Source organism: Maylandia zebra, linkage group LG8 (genome assembly GCF_041146795.1).
Source record: "Maylandia zebra isolate NMK-2024a linkage group LG8, Mzebra_GT3a, whole genome shotgun sequence".
Lineage (NCBI taxonomy): Eukaryota > Metazoa > Chordata > Actinopteri > Cichliformes > Cichlidae > Maylandia > Maylandia zebra.
In genome coordinates this window covers 7,672,953-7,694,353 of record NC_135174.1, presented here as the reverse complement: position 1 = coordinate 7,694,353, position 21,401 = coordinate 7,672,953, and the positions used below count along the sequence as shown (strand labels likewise).

At 42.3% G+C, this 21,401-nt stretch overlaps 1 protein-coding gene across 3 annotated transcripts in view; it reads right to left on the bottom strand.

Moving 5' to 3' along the window:
• Positions 1-21,401, bottom strand: part of pemt (phosphatidylethanolamine N-methyltransferase) — a 116,958-nt gene that overhangs the window by 32,541 nt on the left and 63,016 nt on the right. For all 3 annotated transcript variants that reach the window (XM_014409734.4, XM_076887248.1, XM_024803511.2), the window contains exon 4: positions 2,866-3,011. In XM_014409734.4, coding sequence (XP_014265220.2) covers positions 2,866-3,011 — 146 coding nt within the window. The remainder of the gene's footprint in view (positions 1-2,865; positions 3,012-21,401) is intronic.

Below are 21,401 nucleotides of genomic sequence, written 5' to 3'. Positions count from 1 at the left end.
ATCTTTTGTTTTCTAAAGGTCTAGTGTTGACCACAGAAAGAGACTTACTGTGACGCTATTGTCATTTGTCGAAAACTTCTCAGTTTTGTGCAACCGATCGTTAAAAAAATGGTTAAAACATTTCAGTTCATTCAGATTTTTTGTATTCAAAGTAGAAAAAAAATTGAATGTTCGATTAAACATACAATTTAAAAAGAGTTTTCACAGCTCTCTATGCAGTCTTGTGAAAAATGAATTACATCCCATGATTCAAGAGCTTCAAGTAATTGTTTCTCTTTATGACTTTATCAGTCTATGACATGGTTACGGAGGAACAGATAAATATTCTATTCAATTCACTTTATTGTTACTAGACAAGCAGACAGGCAGTACAATGAAAGTGCAGAGAACACAGTAACACGCAAGATGAGATAAAATTGTTAAATTTAGGGAAAAGAAAAACATTTCTACACGTCACCAAACTGCCAAAACCTCTGATTTTATAGACATTTTGGCATATCATCAATCAATTTTCCCTGCTAATTAATTGCATTTGATTAACTGGTTATCAACAGGGAGTTTACACTTATTATTATTTATTCATGTGCATTTGATTAGTAATGCCTGGCTGCTACTTACCCCCTATCCTATGGAAGGAGCCAGCATGTCCATAGTTTTTCAGAGGACTGTATGCACAAACATCAAATGTAACAGCAGCCAGACATGTGGCTTTTACTACTGCTTTTTATTTGAAGGTATACTGAAAGTTGAATTGTTCCTGTTTTATAACTGCAAAATTTATTGTTCCAAATGGTTGGAGAGTGAAACCTGCAAACAGCGTTTTGCGACCGGCTTGTCCACTCCGAATACAAAGTAGACTCCTGTTATCACACATGCACATTCCTGGCACGTCCTGCTGTTCCTCCTGCCTCCCTTCTGTTGTCACAGATAGTGATTAGTTTGAAGCGGAGTGATGGACTGAGGGCATTTCAGTGCACCGATGGACAAATATGCTGAAGAAGCTCAGACAATCTGCCTGGTTCTTGAAGATGACTCATTTAGTCGACTGACCTAAAAAAACAGAAGCTACTGCATGCCAAATGGTCCTGGCAATCTTGAGCTCATGTTCATTTGAAACAATGCCTGCATGTGTTCAGGAGTACATTGAACAAAAGAAAAGGTGTTTGTCTCAGAAGGAAACAAGAAGATATTGGGACACGCCATATCATGATTATGAAAACGACTATATTCAGAGAAATATGTTGGGGCGCATGAATTGTTCAAATGTGTCAGAGTTCATGTGTCTTTACTTATGTAGAGACATGAACTACATGTCCTCTTTTGCATTTTCCTGTGTCTCATGTGATCCCTTAATGTTACTAAAGGCTGTTTTATTGTAGCTTTCATGTACAAGAGCACAATGTGGTGCTTTGTTTGCTCATAGTTTGTAAAGTTTATAGTTTTATAGTTTGTAAAAAAATATGATTTTATTATAATTAATGCAGTTAAGTGAACACAAAACAAGTGTTTAAGGCCATGCTTGGGGTTTTGTAATGCTTAACCCTGAGCAAAATTATAATTTATGGTAAATGCTAACATCTACATGCTATTGTAGCCACAATCTCACTGATGCTGCAAACCGGTTCTGAGAAAGGTGAGGTGCCATCTCTGTTTTGAGCACACTGACTGGGACATGTTCAGGGAGGCTGCAACAAATGGCAACCGCACCAACTTGGAGGAGTAAACATCATCTATGATCAGTTACATCAGCAAGTGCATCAATGATGTCACTGTGTCCAAGACTATCACAATACGCTCCAACCAGAAACTGTGGATGACTGCAGAGGTGTGTGAGCTGCTAAAGACTTGAGAGTCCGCCTTCAGAGCAGGCGAAAAGGCAGCCCTCAGAACAGCGAGGGCCAAACTGCATTCAACACAATCATTCCTGAGCAACTGGATCCCAGACATTCTGACGGAGAGACATCAGTCAGTCCGGATCGGTAATAGCATCTCCAACAGCACCACACTGAGCACTGGAGCCCCTCAGGGCTGTGTGCTCAGCCCACTGCTGTTCACTCTGCTGACTGTGCAGCAATGCACAGTTCGAACCACATCATCAAGTTTGCCGATGACACGGCTGTGGTGGGTCTCATCAGCAAGAGCGATGAGTCAGCATACAGACGGGAGGTGCAACAGCTAATGCTTGGTGTAGAGTCAACAACCTGCCTCTGAACACGGACAAAACAAAAGAGATAATTTTGACTTCAGGAGAGCACGGAGAGATCACTGTCCACCTAACATCAATGGATCCTCTGTGGAGGTCGTCAAGAGCACCAGATTCCTTGGCGTTGACTTGACGGAGAACCTTTCCTGGTCCCTCAGCACCTGCTCCTTAACTAAGAAGGCCCAACAGTGTCTCTACGTCCTTCCTTGCACTTGTACTATGTAGTCATGTGTTGATTGTCTGTTATATGTAGCACCATGGTCTTGGAGGAACGCTGTCTCGTGTCACTGTGTACTGTATCACTGCACATGCACAATAAAGCCACCTGGCTTGATTTGATAAAATTCTGATCGTTAGCATCTGAAGGTTGGGTTAGTGTGTTAACAGCCTGCAAGAATCTATTCAGTACCTGTTAAAGAATTGTATTAAAAACTACATATGTAAACCATTTAGTGTCACAAGAGGAATCACCACAACATGGGATTCACCCTCTGGGAACAATGGCAATCAAGCGTCTGCTGATATATGCCAGTCTGGATAGATGCTTACAGTTTAAATCTTTGTTCTTCAGTGATGTGTACAGTATTCTTTAATAGGAAGTTATATTTAGACTAAAATTATTTTGTGTCCATTTAATATCTGACACTGTGTCTGGGACTCACCTAGGAAGGTTCCGGTGAATCCCAGAGCGAGGAAGCTGCTCACTACGAGAAGGGTACCAAACACCATAAGACCTATCCCAGCGTAGAAAACCTCCGTCCTCTCCATCACCTCCCACCTGGCCTGGGCCTTCATTGCCACTGTCATACTACAGGAAAAAAAAAAGAAATCACAAGTGACCAGGTCCCATTATGGTGAATATAGTGGTTATATACACAGTACAGCAAAAGCAGAAAAGTAGAGCAATTGCTTTATTTAAGGCCTGTATAATACTACCATAATATCCTAAACTTACATCCTGAATATACAGTGGTACTATACTGTATGAAACAACAGGGAGATTAGCATGCTGCTGCAATTGCAAAACAGAAAAGTTTTGGAGTGGAAAGGTTTGAAGCTTATCTCCTAACAATGCACCACTTCAAGAACACAGACACAGCCAGTACAATAAAGGCCAGCGTAAGGGCAGCACAAATTGGAGGGTTGGAAGCATGCAGTTGTAACACAGGTGCAGCTGTCACCTGTAATGTCACAAAAATAGAGTATAAGGACAGGTTTAGATACAGCTGCCACCCCCCCACTTGTCGTGACTTTGTTCATAACAAATTTGTTGTTATCTTATACAACAAGTGTGTAACATCCATGCAGCACACATCATACTGGATGTGGCATGCTGTGTGATGCTCCAGGTATTGTAACTGAACACATAATAATGGAGAACTAATGTCTTGCAGCATTTTTTCATGCTAAAAAATAAGATTTTGCTCTTGTACATAACATTAGCATATCTGGCTTCAAATTTAGTAGCACATGTAAAGTACCTTAGCCATACAGCAGCTTAGTAAGCTGCTGAAGTGGGTAGAATCTGTTTCCTCTTTCCACTCTTTTCTATCTCCAGTGGCCCAGCCTTAATCTGCATCTGTCCGAACAATCTAACGGTTCAAAGCTGTTGTCATCAGGTGTTTTCTCGAGTGGAAACTAGGTTTCTCAGAATTATACTGTAAAGCTTTGACCTGACTTTATAAGATAGCCTGACAGTACAACGGTGGCTAGATAGTGGTTTCAAACCCAGGATCCAGTGAGGCAAAAGTGCTGACCAACACGCCATCATGCTGTCCTTACTCTGATATCTTTGAACAGAAATACATCCAGAACAAGAGTAATCCATTAAAGGTCTATGATTTGCAAACTGTTCTACCTAATTATCTCTAATAATACTTGAAAACACATTTTCATTTTGCTTCTTAATGTCCCCAAAATAAATTTGATCATTTATCGAGCTAGTCACCAACTGCAGGACTGGCAGATGATGTGAGGGTTGTGTGTCGGGCAAGTGTGCTCGTTGAAAAAAAAAATTATTTTGCATTTTGTGCTTTCATACAATGTTTGAATGAAGAGTTTCTAAAAGGATGAAAGGGTCTTTAAAAGATGCTCCACTGGGTTTTTGTGTTGCCTTTATGAAAAGATGATACTAGCAGAGTTCTGACTACGAATGCAATTATCGATTTCAATTGTAAAGCATTCACAGTGAGACTTTGTCCACAGACCATTACCACTTTAAGTGCCACCTGAATAACTGTTCAGACACTGCTTGCTCTATGATTTATTAGAAGCACAACTTCCATAAACATATGTGGACAATTCATATTTATATATGAACACCATTCTAAAGGGTAAAGGCAAGTTCATGAGACTAAGGTAGGGATACTGACTAAACCACTCCTTACTTAATTCACTGAGAATCACTAATGCAACATTTATACATCATGTAACAAAATATCAAATACTTATAGCGGAGCTGTTATTCTCATTTTAAGCTGTCTGGTTTTATTCTTGGAACATACAAGGGCTGTAGGGTCGCATGATTCACAGTTTTGTCTGAAACCAAGCATTTGGCTCATATAGTCATAAAAAAGAAGGTAAACCTGTTTTATTAGGTAAATACAACCTCAGTTGAACAACAACACATGGCGTCGTTTAACATATTACCCTGTCTGATTAGTCATTTAACAACACCAAGCCACCATGTGTGAAAACCTAATTAGATCCTTAATGTTTAAGTGAATTAAATTGGTAAGTACCAGGCAGGTGCTGCTACTGAAAGGAAAGACAACAAAATGATCTTTAATAACTAATATTTGCTGTAAGACCATTTTGAAACAATTTTAGTCCATTTTAAGACATGTTAAAGTTCACGATGGGACAATCCGAAAAAGACTATACAATTATGGCTCGTTTCTCCAAAAGGAAATGTTCTGCAAACCCTCTTCTTTCTAAAAAGAACAAGTCATGGATTAGGTTTGTAAAGTCTACATTACAGCAACCTGGGAGAAGTGACTGCCGATTTATTATCTGACTTTTATGTTTTGGGATCTTTTTACATTCTACAGTTCTCTGAATTTTATGAGGACTCTCACAGCCAGCTGATCTGAATTGTTACCTGGCCACGGGATTCAAAAGTAATATCTTTCCAGAATTTCAAAGGCAACATCCACACAGGTGTTGGGGCTGATGACATACATGTACATGTGTGCGTTTGAGTGTGTCTATATGTGCGTAAGCTTTAACACACCTGTAGCTTTTGGTCTGAATGTAGTGTGCTTCTTGCCGAGGAAAATGGCTCCCAAATCAAACTAGGTTTGCGGTTAATAAGAAAAAAACTAGGTTACGGGGTCCGTGCTGTGAATCTTATGCCGTTCCTCCTTTTGCAAAAGGAAGCAGGAAGTGTAATGTGATGTGGCATTTTGCCACGTCAGACACAAAGAGCAACTGCTGGGATGTCTGTTAAGTAAGGTTGTCTGTCAGAGCATACTGCTGAGATTTGGATTGGAAAGGAGGCAGGAAAAGGGGTCAGGGGGACGGGCATGTGAGCAGGGGGTTAGTGGGTCTCAGGGACTGACCACTGAATGTTTTGTAATGAATGGTGACGAATAGTTTTGCTTACTATTGGCAGGACTACAAGCCAGTAGCAAATAGAAATACTGCACAGATCAGTTCACAACTTTCACGAGGAAATGCTGCTGTCTGGTCTACTCTGGTCAACTAGTTGTTGACTTCATTTAGCCAGAAAACAGCAACTAGTCTTTTTTAATCTGTCTAAGATGAAGATCTCTTTGGATCTCCAAATACATCCTTGAAAATGTGCCAGACAACTTAAGAACTTTGAGACTGTGAAAAGTAAATGTTGTCTTTTAAGATGATTAATAAGAACTTCAGATAGAGATGTCCATTTAGACAAGAGAACTAAATTGACAAAAAGAAAAGAAAAAGATACCTTGTGCATAATACGAACTCTTACTTTTGGCTCCTACATGTATCATATATGTACCACATTTAGTTCAAGTCAGAAAAAATTGATAGACTTAGTTACAGATGGGGGCCAACATATTGTATTCAGTGGAGGCCACCTCTTGCAGATTAGCAGTCTTGACTGACAGACACCTCTGGTCCATCGGTTATGGGCTTAAATGAGTTCTTCTTTCGAGCCTGGAGGCCTACTCTGACTCTTTAAGGAATGTGTCAACAAGCCTGAAATGCTCTGCAGGATCCTGTTTGCTCTGTGCACATTGCTTTAATTGTGCATCTTCCCTTAGGGATACTTAACAGAGCTCCAATGTTTTTACAGAAAAAGCACGATTATTGAAGCTGATGTTTTCTGTGGCAAATGTCTCTACAAACATTTTCCATCAAGGCTGTTCCTTTTATGTGTTTTCACATTCTGTTAAAGCAACATATATTACCTTGTTCTACCAAAATTGTAAACACTGATAACTGTCTACTAAGTTTGAAGCTGATGATCCTCTAGCCCAGGAGGGGGGCAATCTCAGTCCACGAGGGCCGGTGTCCCTGCAGGTTTTAGATCTCACCTTGGGTCAACACACCTGAATCACATGATTAGTTCGTTACCAGGCCTCTGCAGAACTTCAGGACATGTTGAGGAGCTAATTTAGCCATTTAAATCAGCTGTGTTGGTTCGAGGACACATCTAAAACCTGCAGGGACACCGGCCCTCGTGGACTGAGATTGCCCACCCCTGCTCTATCCCCCTTCATCTATCTGTTCTCTGCTGTGTGTCCACTGCACGCATCACAGATAAAATCTGCTTGTGTAGCATTTCTCTCGCTTTGATTTCTGTTGTTGCCATGATCACACAGGCAGCTGTTGCAGCAACTTGTATTACTCTCAACTGTAAATGCAACAGAAAAGAGGAGCTACTGCCCTCCATCTTTTTACTACTCCTGCTAGTCTCAGCTGCTCTGTGTTTACACTAAAACAGTCAAAAATGTGGACAGCAACTCTGTGACGCTCTGCGGAGATACTTATGCATCTTGATTCAGAGTTCAGGATGATGTTGGGCAAATAATTGTCCAACATTTAAAAGAGTTCTTTGCAGACAACTTTAAGGAACAACTTTGGTAACTTGCATTGTGTAATGATGATCAATGTAGACTGTTAATGCCTGGTTTTAATATTGCATCACCCAAAAATAATCACATTACAATGCCTAAATTAAAAACAAAAAGATTCTTTACCCCCACCCAAGAAAAAACAACAACTCTCAAATGGGTAAGTGTCTGTGGATTTTCTCCCTTACAAAACTACCCATTCAACTCGAGGCACAGGGAGCAACAGTGCTTTTAACACAAGCCTCTGTAGCCAGTTTGTACTTGCAGAAGTAAAACTGAAGGTACATGTACACTTACTAAAAGTACGTCATTTAGTAAAGGACAAAATTTTGAAAGCTTTAGTAACATGACTCAGGGCTGCTCCTAGGAACCCTGACTCACAGTTCAAGGTAGCTCATGTTTGGCCACTCCAAAGTTTGTCTTCTCAGGCATGTTCAGTACAGGCTGTCTCTCATTCATCAGCAAACGGAGCTGTACAGACAACCAATTCAATACCTGCTGCCAACCTTTTCCAAACATTAATCATATTTATATACATGGATTTTTGATATATTCATGTTACAAATTCAGAGCAATTTGTACGACTGAATGTGTAACCCTTTTATATTTAGTACTTCTAAATCTGTCATTTGCTCTCGACTCTGTGTTAATAGCAGGAAAGATAAACATAGACAGTTAATTACAAAATTGACTTATTAAAGCTCAGAGAGCTTTCCCTAAAGGTTTATCATTAAGCCTAATCAGTGGAGAGCATCAGTGCTGTATGGTTGGCAGATAAAAATAAACTCCCTTGATATCCTGCATGCCTGTCAAATAGTTATATTTTGGTCTGACAGAGCTATAAAAAGGCGTAGCTGGCAATCAGGTCATTAGCACTGTAAGCAAGTCATTTAGGCGGACAATTTAGCAGCACAACAAAGAGGCTTTAAGGTCAATTGGTCAGTGTGTCTGTTAGCTGGGACTGAAAACAGTAATAATGTTTTAGGTGGGTTTTTTGTTGTTTTTCCACAGAGGACCATTGTATCTGCTGTGGTGAGCAGAGCAGAATTGCATGTTTCTATTTGCGCTTTCCTGCAGAGGACAAATCTGCTGAACTGGCCGAGCAGCAGATCAGAACACAGCCATGGTAGTCTCATAAACCAGCGGTCCCCAGCCTTTTTTGCCCTACAGACCGGTTTATGTCCGACAATATTGTCACGGACTGGCCTCACGGATAAATACAACAAAATAAAACCAGTACTAGTACCAAAAAAAGAAGATTTATTCATAACACACAGGAAAACACCCAGGGAAACCAAGTTAACGCTAAAAAACGCTATTAAAAAAAACAAAAACAATTAAAGCTGCAAGCAGCGTTATGAGGGCCCTCGCACCCCCGGCGCGTCGAGCCACGCCCAACACCTAAAACCAGCACGTCCGATCTGATGTCACATTGATGGAATTCATCCATTTAACCACCAGCTAACATTTCAACTCATTCATTCATGATTAGTTAGTCGTTCCACTAGGTGGCGCTCTAACCATTATGTACAAATGGCATAACAAACACTTCCAAGCTCGAGTCTCATCACACCTGAGACGTTTGGGAGAGATTGGACATTGTGTTTTTGAGTGACAGCAGATTACTGCTTTTTGGCGAGTGATTCAAACTCTAAGTGCCGCCATAACCACCCCGTTTCCCTGGACGTAAAAAGCTTCGCAATTTAACAACACAAAGGTCTTTGGATTCCACAAACTTCAGATCGGTCCAATCTGATGAAATCCCTTGGAGGAGTTCGTCAAAGTATGAGGCCTGAAAAGAGGGGAAAATGTCATCAAAATTGCACATTAATTTTAAAATGGCTGACTTCCTGTTGGATTTGGGATATTGCTCCAAGAGACTTTTTTGTACATCTTGATATCTTACACAAGCTTACCAAGTGTCAGACTCATAGATGAAACACAGAGCAGGGGCTGATGTTTTGAAATATTGTAGGGGGCGCTGTGGAGCCATTTTGCGCTATTCAAGGAAAATGGTTACATAACAACAATGCGTTCATCCATTTGGAGGTGTGTGCCAAATTTCAAGCCTCTATAAACTTTCCAAGCCCCTCAAAAGCCACTTCATCTTTCATGATGAACCGCGTTGCCACCAGGGTGCGCCGTTCAGTTTAAAGTCACAATTTTTGCACTGAAGCATCACGAGGGACTGATGGTGATATTCACCGCTTTTGAGGTGGCCACGATCAACCTGTGAAAATCAGTACAACAAAGTTAAAGCCATGACATTTCCTGTTGCCACTAGGTGGCGCTGTCCGTATTTCCGACAATGGGCACATCAATCTGTTCAGGGCGGGTCTGACATCATGCCTGTAAAGTCTGGTACTGATCAGACTGGATTTCATTGAGTTATACTAATTTGTTTCTTCATGGCGTGACATCAAAGTTCGCCATGCTGCTGGGGTCACACCCTTTCGCGAAAAGTCACAGTTTTCACTGTAACCCAAGACCAACTCCTTAAGGCTTTCCTGGAGAAATTTGAGGCTGCAGATGTCACCCATCACTATACTGTACCCCAAAGTGTAAAACATGACATTTCCTGTTCCCACTAGGTGGCGCTGTCCTTGATGTCAAATATGGCAGTTGAAATATGTTCAGGGGTGGAGCCTTATCATATGTGTGCTCTTTGGTCCAGATCGGAACATGTATGACAGAATGAGAGGCAATAAGATTTTCATGGCGAGTCATCGAAATTCGCCATGGCGCCACGGCCTCATAGTATTGTGAAAACTCAAAAGCTCCGCAATTTAACATGGCACAAGGGTGTAGTTGACACTGTCCAAATTTGAAGGTTATGAAATGAAACCCCAAGGAGGAGTTCGTTAAAGTTCGAGGCATGGAAATGGCAAAATTAGAGCCAAAATGTCACCTTCTCTTCCAAATGGCGGACTTCCTGTTGGGTTTGCGTCAATGGGCCCACAGACTTTTTTGTTCGTCTTGGCATGATACACATGTGTGCCAAATTTCATACATGTAGCTCAAACGATGTGGTCGTAGGGCTGCATTTAACAAGGCATAGGTGGCGCTGTAGAGCCATTTCCCAGTGCTCATATGTAAAACCATTAAAATACAAAATTTTTCACCAGACCTGGCATGTGTGCAAAATTTCATGAGTTTTTGAGCATGTTTAGGCCCTCAAAAAGGCCCTTGTTTGGGGTGAATAATAATAATAATAATAATTAAAGCTGCAAGCAGCGTTATGAGGGCCCTCGCACCCCCGGCACGTCGAGCCACTGCCAACACCTCAAACCGGCACGTCCGATGTGATGTCACATTGATGGATTTCATGCTTTTAATCACCAGCTAACATTTCATCTTATTCAACCAGGATTATAGTCATGCCACTAGGTGGCGCTCTAACCATTATTTACAAATAGCATAACAAACATTTCCAAGCTCGAGTCTCATCACACCTGCGACCTTTGGGAGAGATTGGACATTGTGTTTTTTAGTGACAGCAGATTACTGCTTTTTGCGAGTGATTGAAACTCTACGTGCCGCCATGACCACCCCGTTTCCCTGAACGGAAAAAGCTTCGCAATTTAACATCACAAAGGTCTTTAGATTCTACACACTGAAGAATGCTTCAATATGATGAAATCCCTTGGAGGAGTTCGTCAAAGTATGAGGCCTGAAAAGGGGGGAAAATGTCATCAAAATTACACATTAATTTTAAAATGGCTGACTTCCTGTTGGATTTGGGATATTGCTCCAAGAGACTTTTTTGTACATCTTGATATCTTACACAAGCTTACCAAGTGTCAGACTCATAGATGAAACACAGAGCAGGGGCTGATGTTTTGAAATATTGTAGGGGGCGCTGTGGAGCCATTTCGCGCTATTCAATGAAAATGATCACATGCCAACAAAGCGTTCATCCATTTGGAGGTGTGTGCCAAATTTCAAGCCTCTATAAACTTTCCAAGCCCCTCAAAAGCTACTTCATCTTTCATGGTGAACCGCGTTACCACCAGGGTGCGCCGTTCAGTTTAAAGTCACAATTTTTGCACTGAAGCATCATGAGGGACTGATGTTGATATTCACCGCTTTTGAGGTGGCCACGATGAACCTGTGAAAATCAGTACAACAAAATTAAAGCCATGACATTTCCTGTTGCCACTAGGTGGCGCTGTCCGTATTTCCGACAATGGGCACATCAATCTGTTCAGGGCGGGTCTGACATCATGCCTGTAAAGTCTGGTACTGATCAGACTGGATTTCATTGAGTTATACTAATTTGTTTCTTCATGGCGTGACATCAAAGTTCGCCATGCTGCTGGGGTCACACCCTTTCGCGAAAAGTCACAGTTTTCACTGTAACCCAAGACCAACTCCTTAAGGCTTTCCTGGAGAAATTTGAGGCTGCAGATGTCACCCATCACAATACTGTACCCCAAAGTGTAAAACATGACATTTCCTGTTCCCACTAGGTGGCGCTGTCCCTGGTGTCAAATATGGCAGTTGAAATATGTTCAGGGGTGGAGCCTTATCATATGTGTGCTCTTTGGTCCAGATCGGAACATGTATGACAGAATGAGAGGCAATAAGATTTTCATGGCGAGTCATCGAAATTCGCCATGGCGCCACGGCCTCATAGTATTGTGAAAACTCAAAAGCTCCGCAATTTAACATGGCACAAGGGTGTAGTTGACACTGACCAAATATGAAGGTTATGAAATCAAACCCCAAGGAGGAGTTCGCAAAAGTTCGAGGCATGGAAATGGCAAAATTAGAGCCAAAATGTCACCTTCTCTTCCAAATGGCGGACTTCCTGTTGGGTTTGCGTCAATGGGCCCACAGACTTTTTTGTTCGTCTTGGCATGATACATATGTGTGCCAAATTTCATACATGTAGGTCATACTCATACCGGGGGCTCGCGTTTTTCATTTTTCTAGGTGGCGCTACTGAGCTAATTTTCCCTGGTCATGTCTGAGAACATTAAAATACGTAAATTTTCACCAGACCTGACGCGTGTGCAAAATTTCATGAGTTTTAGAGCATGTTTAGGTCCTCAAAAGGCCGATTCATTTGCCGAAATAATAATAATAATAATAAGAAACAGAGCAATTACAATAGGGCCTTCGCACTCTCAGTGCTCGGGCCCTAATTAAAGCTGCAAGCAGCGTTATGAGGGCCCTCGCACCCCCGGCGCGTCGAGCCACGCCCAACACCTAAAACCAGCACGTCCGATCTGATGTCACATTGATGGAATTCATGCATTTAACCACCAGCTAACATTTCAACTCATTCATTCATGATTAGTTAGTCGTTCCACTAGGTGGCGCTCTAACCATTATGTACAAATAGCATAACAAACACTTCCAAGCTCGAGTCTCATCACACCTGAGACGTTTGGGAGAGATTGGACATTGTGTTTTTGAGTGACAGCAGATTACTGCTTTTTGGCGAGTGTTTCAAACTCTAAGTGCCGCCATAACCACCCCGTTTCCCTGGACGTAAAAAGCTTCGCAATTTAACATCACAAAGGTCTTTAGATTCCACAAACTGCAGATCGGTCCAATCTGATGAAATCCCTTGGAGGAGTTCGTCAAAGTACGGTGCCTGAAAAGATGGGAAAATGTCGCCAAAATTACACATTAACTTTAAAATGGCTGACTTCCTGTTGGATTTGGGATATTGCTCCAAGAGACTTTTTTGTACATCTTAAGATCTTCCATAAGCTTACCAAGTTTCAGACTCATAGATAAAACACAGAGCAGGGGCTGATATTTTGGAATTTTGTAGGGGGCGCTGTGGAGCCATTTTGCGCTATTCAAGGAAAATGGTTACATAACAACAAAGCCTTCATCACATTGGAGGCGTGGGCCAAGTTTAAAGCCTCTATAAACTTTCCAAGCCCCGCAAAAGTAACTTCATCTTTCATGTTGAACAGCGTTGCCACCAGGGTGCGCCGTTCAGTTTAAAGTCACATTTTTTGCACTGAAGCATCACGAGGGACTGATGGTGATATTCACCGCTTTTGAGGTGGCCACGATGAACCTGTGAAAATCAGTACAACAAAATTAAAGCCATGACATTTCCTGTTGCCACTAGGTGGCGCTGTCCGTATTTCCGACAATGGGCACATCAATCTGTTCAGGGCGCGTCTGACATCATGCCTGTAAAGTCTGGTACTGATCAGACTGGATTTCATTGAGTTATACTAATTTGTTTCTTCATGGCGTGACATCAAAGTTCGCCATGCTGCTGGGGTCACACCCTTTCGCGAAAACTCACAGTTTTCACTGTAACCCAAGACCAACTCCTTAAGGCTTTCCTGGAGAAATTTGAGGCTGCAGATGTCACCCATCACAATACTGTACCCCAAAGTGTAAAACATGACATTTCCTGTTCCCACTAGGTGGCGCTGTCCTTGATGTCAAATATGGCAGTTGAAATATGTTCAGGGGTGGAGCCTTATCATATGTGTTCACTTTGGTCAAGGTCAGAAAATGTATGACAAAATGAGAGGCAATAAGATTTTCATGGCGAGTCATCGAAATTCGCCATGGCGCCACGGCCTCATAGTATTGTGAAAACTCAAAAGCTCCGCAATTTAACATGGCACAAGGGTGTAGTTGACACTGTCCAAATTTGAAGGTTATGAAATGAAACCCCAAGGAGGAGTTCGCAAAAGTTCGAGGCATGGAAATGGCAAAATTAGAGCCAAAATGTCACCTTCTCTTCCAAATGGCGGACTTCCTGTTGGGTTTGCGTCAATGGGCCCACAGACTTTTTTGTTCGTCTTGGCATGATACACATGTGTGCCAAATTTCATACATGTAGCTCAAACGATGTGGTCGTAGGGCTGCATTTAACAAGGCATAGGTGGCGCTGTAGAGCCATTTCCCAGTGCTCATATGTAAAACCATTAAAATACAAAATTTTTCACCAGACCTGGCATGTGTGCAAAATTTCATGAGTTTTTGAGCATGTTTAGGCCCTCAAAAAGGCCCTTGTTTGGGGTGAATAATAATAATAATAATTAAAGCTGCAAGCAGCGTTATGAGGGCCCTCGCACCCCCGGCGCGTCGAGCCACGCCCAACACCTAAAACCAGCACGTCCGATCGATGTCACATTGATGGAATTCATGCATTTAACCACCAGCTAACATTTCAACTCATTCATTCATGATTAGCTAGTCGTTCCACTAGGTGGCACTCTAACCATTATGTACAAATGGCATAACAAACATTTCCGAACTCGAGTCTCATTATGCCTGCGACCTTTGGGTGAGATTGGACATTGTGTTTTTGAGTAACAGCAGATTACTGCGTTTTGGCGAGTGATTGAGAGTCTACGTGCCGCCATAACCACCCCGTTTCCCTGAACGTAAAAAGCTTCGCAATTTAACAACACAAAGGTCTTTGGATTCCACACACTGAAGAATAGTGCAATCTGATGAAATCCCTTGGAGGAGTTCGGCAAAGAACGATGCCTGAAAAGAGGGGAAAATGTTGCCAAAATTGCACATTAATTTTAAAATGGCTGACTTCCTGTTGGATTTGGGATATTGCTCCAAGAGACTTTTTTGTACATCTTGATATCTCCTATAAGCTTACCAGGTTTCAGACTCATACATAAAACACAGAGCAGGGGCTGTGATTTTGAAATTTTGTAGGGGGCGCTGTGGAGCCATTTTGGGATATTCAATGAAAATGATCACATAACAACAAAGCCTTAAGCACATTGGAGGTGTGCGCCAAATTTCAAGACTTTTTAAACTTTCCAAGCCCCTCAAAAGCCACTTCATCTTTCATGGTGAACCGCGTTGCCACCAGGGTGCGGCGTTCAGTTTAAAGTCACAATTTTTGCACTGAAGCATCACAAGGGACTGATGGTGATATTCACCGCTTTTGAGGTGGCCACGATGAACCTGTGAAAATCAGTACAACAAAATTAAAGCCATGACATTTCCTGTTGCCACTAGGTGGCGCTGTCCGTATTTCCGACAATGGGCACATCAATCTGTTCAGGGCGGGTCTGACATCATGCCTGTAAAGTCTGGTACTGATCAGACTGGATTTCATTGAGTTATACTAATTTGTTTCTTCATGGCGTGACATCAAAGTTCGCCATGCTGCTGGGGTCACACCCTTTTGCGAAAAGTCACAGTTTTCACTGTAACCCAAGACCAACTCCTTAAGGGTTTTCTGGAGAAATTTGAGGCTGCAGATGTCACCCATCACTATACTGTACCCCAAAGTGTAAAACATGACATTTCCTGTTCCCACTAGGTGGCGCTGTCCTTGATGTCAAATATGGCAGTTGAAATATGTTCAGGGGTGGAGCCTTATCATATGTGTTCACTTTGGTCAAGGTCAGAAAATGTATGACAAAATGAGAGGCAATAAGATTTTCATGGCGAGTCATCGAAATTCGCCATGGCGCCACGGCCTCATAGTATTGTGAAAACTCAAAAGCTCCGCAATTTAACATGGCACAAGGGTGTAGTTGACACTGTCCAAATTTGAAGGTTATGAAATGAAACCCCAAGGAGGAGTTCGCAAAAGTTCGAGGCATGGAAATGGCAAAATTAGAGCCAAAATGTCACCTTCTCTTCCAAATGGCGGACTTCCTGTTGGGTTTGCGTCAATGGGCCCACAGAGTTTTTTGTTCGTCTTGGCATGATACACATGTGTGCCAAATTTCATACATGTAGCTCAAACGATGTGGTCGTAGGGCTGCATTTAACAAGGCATAGGTGGCGCTGTAGAGCCATTTCCCAGTGCTCATATGTAAAACCATTAAAATACAAAATTTTTCACCAGACCTGGCATGTGTGCAAAATTTCATGAGTTTTTGAGCATGTTTAGGCCCTCAAAAAGGCCCTTGTTTGGGGTGAATAATAATAATAATAATAATAATTAAAGCTGCAAGCAGCGTTATGAGGGCCCTCGCACCCCCGGCGCGTCGAGCCACGCCCAACACCTAAAACCAGCACGTCCGATCGATGTCACATTGATGGAATTCATGCATTTAACCACCAGCTAACATTTCAACTCATTCATTCATGATTAGCTAGTCGTTCCACTAGGTGGCACTCTAACCATTATGTACAAATGGCATAACAAACATTTCCGAACTCGAGTCTCATTATGCCTGCGACCTTTGGGTGAGATTGGACATTGTGTTTTTGAGTAACAGCACATTACTGCGTTTTGGCGAGTGATTGAGAGTCTACGTGCTGCCATAACCACCCCGTTTCCCTGAACGTAAAAAGCTTCGCAATTTAACAACACAAAGGTCTTTGGATTCCACACACTGAAGAATAGTGCAATATGATGAAATCCCTTGGAGGAGTTCGTCAAAGAACGATGCCTGAAAAGAGGGGAAAATGTTGCCAAAATTGCACATTAATTTTAAAATGGCTGACTTCCTGTTGGATTTGGGATATTGCTCCAAGAGACTTTTTTGTACATCTTGATATCTCCTATAAGCTTACCAGGTTTCAGAATCATACATAAAACACAGAGCAGGGGCTGTGATTTTGAAATTTTGTAGGGGGCGCTGAGGAGCCATTTTGGGATATTCAATGAAAATGATCACATAACAACAAAGCCTTAACCACATTGGAGGTGTGCGCCAAATTTCAAGACTTTTTAAACTTTCCAAGCCCCTCAAAAGCCACTTCATCTTTCATGGTGAACTGCGTTGCCACCAGGGTGCGGCGTTCAGTTTAAAGTCACAATTTTTGCACTGAAGCATCACAAGGGACTGATGGTGATATTCACCGCTTTTGAGGTGGCCACGATGAACCTGTGAAAATCAGTACAACAAAATTAAAGCCATGACATTTCCTGTTCCCACTAGGTGGCGCTGTCCGTATTCCCGACAATGGGCACATCAATCTGTTCAGGGCGGGTCTGACTTCATGCCTGTAAAGTCTGGTACTGATCAGACTGGATTTCATGGAGTTATACTAATTTGTTTCTTCATGGCGTGACATCAAAGTTCGCCATGCTGCTGGGGTCACACCCTTTTGCGAAAAGTCACAGTTTTCACTGTAACCCAAGACCAACTCCTTAAGGGTTTTCTGGAGAAATTTGAGGCTGCAGATGTCACCCATCACTATACTGTACCCCAAAGTGTAAAACATGACATTTCCTGTTCCCACTAGGTGGCGCTGTCCTTCATGTCAAATATGGCAGTTGAAATATGTTTAGGGGTGGAGCCTTATCATATGTGTTCACTTTGGTCAAGGTCAGAAAATGTATGACAAAATGAGAGGCAATAAGATTTTCATGGCGAGTCATCGAAATTCGCCATGGCGCCACGGCCTCATAGTATTGTGAAAACTCAAAAGCTCCGCAATTTAACATGGCACAAGGGTGTAGTTGACACTGACCAAATATGAAGGTTATGAAATGAAACCCCAAGGAGGAGTTCGCAAAAGTTCGAGGCATGGAAATGGCAAAATTAGAGCCAAAATGTCACCTTCTCTTCCAAATGGCGGACTTCCTGTTGGGTTTGCGTCAATGGGCCCACAGACTTTTTTGTTCGTCTTGGCATGATACATATGTGTGCCAAATTTCATACATGTAGCTCAAACCATGTGGTCGTAGGGCTGCATTTAACAAGGCATAGGTGGCGCTGTAGAGCCATTTCCCAGTGCTCATATGTAAAACCATTAAAATACAAAATTTTTCACCAGACCTGGCATGTGTGCAAAATTTCATGAGTTTTTGAGCATGTTTAGGCCCTCAAAAAGGCCCTTGTTTGGGGTGAATAATAATAATAATAATAATAATAATAATAATAATAATTAAAGCTGCAAGCAGCGTTATGAGGGCCCTCGCACCCCCGGCGCGTCGAGCCACGCCCAACACCTGAAACCAGCACGTCCGATCTCATGTCACATTGATGGAATTCATGCATTTAACCACCAGCTAACATTTCAACTCATTCATTCATGATTTGTTCGTCGTTCCACTAGGTGGCGCTCTAACCCTTATAGACAAATGGCATAACAAACATTTCCGAGCTCGAGTCTCATCACACCTTAGACGTTTGGGAGAGATTGGACATTGTGTTTTTGAGTGACAGCAGATTACTGCTTTTTGGCGAGTGATTCAAACTCTAAGTGCCGCCATAACCACCCTGTTTCCCTGGACGTAAAAAGCTTCGCAATTTAACATCACAAAGGTCTTTAGATTCCACACACTGGAGATTGGTTCAATATGATGAAATCCCTTGGAGGAGTTCGTCAAAGAACAATGCCCGGAAAGAGGAGAAAATGTCGCCAAAATTACACATTAATTTTAAAATAGCTGACTTCCTGTTGGATTTGGGATATTGCTCCAAGAGACTTTTTTGTACATCTTGATATCTCCTATAAGCTTACCAGGTTTCAGACTCATACACAGAACACAGAGCTGGGGCTGTGGTTTTGAAATTTTGTAGGGGGCGCTGTGGAGCCATTTTGGGATATTCAATGAAAATGATCACATGACAACAAAGCCTTCATCCATTTGGAGGTGTGTGCCAAATTTCAAGACTCTATAAACTTGCCAAGACCCGCAAAAGCCACTTCATCTTTCATGGTGAACAGCGTTGCCACCAGGGTGCGCCGTTCAGTTTAAAGTCACAATTTTTGCACTGAAGCATCACGAGGGACTGATGGTGATATTCACCGCTTTTGAGGTGGCCACGATGAACCTGTGAAAATCAGTACAACAAAATTAAAGCCATGACATTTCCTGTTGCCACTAGGTGGCGCTGTCCGTATTTCCGACAATGGGCACATCAATCTGTTCAGGGCGGGTCTGACATCATGCCTGTAAAGTCTGGTACTGATCAGACTGGATTTCATTGAGTTATACTAATTTGTTTCTTCATGGCGTGACATCAAAGTTCGCCATGCTGCTGGGGTCACACCCTTTTGCGAAAACTCACAGTTTTCACTGTAACCCAAGACCAACTCCTTAAGGCTTTCCTGGAGAAATTTGAGGCTGCAGATGTCACCCATCACTATACTGTACCCCAAAGTGTAAAACATGACATTTCCTGTTCCCACTAGGTGGCGCTGTCCTTGATGTCAAATATGGCAGTTGAAATATGTTCAGGGGTGGAGCCTTATCATATGTGTGCTCTTTGGTCCAGATCGGAACATGTATGACAGAATGAGAGGCAATAAGATTTTCATGGCGAGTCATCAAAATTCGCCATGGCGCCACGGCCTCATACTATTGTGAAAACTCAAAAGCTCCGCAATTTAACATGGCACAAGGGTGTAGTTGACACTGTCCAAATTTGAAGCTTATAGGACCAAATCCCAAGGAGGAGTTCGTTAAAGTTCGAGGCATGGAAATGGCAATATTAGAGCCAAAATGTCACCTTCTCTTCCAAATGGCGGACTTCCTGTTGGGTTTGCGTCAATGGGCCCCCAGACTTTTTTGTTCGTCTTGGCATGATACACATGTGTGCCAAATTTCATACATGTAGCTCAAACGATGTGGTCGTAGGGCTGCATTTAACAAGGCATAGGTGGCGCTGTAGAGCCATTTCCCAGTGCTCATATGTAAAACCATTAAAATACAAAATTTTTCACCAAACCTGGCATGTGTGCAAAATTTCATGAGTTTTTGAGCATGTTTAGGCCCTCAAAAAGGCCCTTGTTTGGGGTGAATAATAATAATAATAATAATAATAATAATTAAAGCTGCAAGCAGCGTTATGAGGGCCCTCGCACCCCCGGCGCGTCGAGCCACGCCCAACACCTAAAACCAGCACCTCCGATCTGATGTCACATTGATGGAATTCATGCATTTAACCAACAGCTAACCTTTCATCTCATTCAATCATGATTATAGTCGTCCCACTAGGTGGCGCTCTAACCATTAATGACAAATGGCATAACAAACATTTCCGAGCTTGAGTCTCATCATGTCTGCGACCTTTGGGAGAGATTGGACATTGTGTTTTTGAGTGACAGCAGATTACTGCTTTTTGGCGAGTGATTCAAACTCCACGTGGCGCCATGACCATCCCGTTTCCCTGAACGTAAAAAGCTTCGCAATTTAAAATCACAAAGGTCTTTAGATTCCACACACTGGAGAATGGTTCAATATGATGAAATCCCTTGGAGGAGTTCGTCAAAGTATGAAGCCTGAAAAGAGGGGAAAATGTCGCCAAAATTGCACATTAATTTTAAAATGGCTGACTTCCTGTTGGATTTGGGATATTGCTCCAAGAGACTTTTTTGTACATCTTGATATCTCCTATAAGCTTACCAGGTTTCAGACTCATACATAAAACACAGAGCTGGGGCTGTGATTATTAAATTTTTTAGGGGGCGCTGTGGAGCCATTTCGCGCTATTCAATGAAAATGATCACATGACAACAAAGCCTTCATCCATTTGGAGGTGTGTGCTAAATTTAAAGCCTCTATATACTTTCCAAGCCCCTCAAAAGCCACTTCATCTTTCATGGTGGACCGCGTTGCCACCAGGGTGCGCCGTTCAGTTTACAGTCACAATTTTTGCACTGAAGCATCACGAGGGACTGATGGTGATATTCACCGCTTTTGAGGTGGCCACGATGAACCTGTGAAAATCAGTACAACAAAATTAAAGCCATGACATTTCCTGTTCCCACTAGGTGGCGCTGTCCGTATTCCCGACAATGGGCACATCAATCTGTTCAGGGCGGGTCTGACATCATGCCTGTAAAGTCTGGTACTGATCAGACTGGATTTCATTGAGTTATACTAATTTCTTTCATCATGGCGTGACATCAAAGTTCGCCATGCTGCTGGGGTCACACCCTTTTGCGAAAAGTCACAGTTTTCACTGTAACCCAAGACCAACTCCTTAAGGCTTTTCTGGAGAAATTTGAGGCTGCAGATGTCACCCATCACTATACTGTACCCCAAAGTGTAAAACATGACATTTCCTGTTCCCACTAGGTGGCGCTGGCCCTTATGTCAAATATGGCAGTTGAAATATGTTCAGGGGTGGAGCCTTATCATATGTGTGCTCTTTGGTCAAAGTCAGAAAATGTATGACAAAATGAGAGGCAATAAGATTTTCTTGGCGAGTCATCGAAATTCGCCATGGCGCCACGGCCTCATGGTATTGTGAAAACTCAAA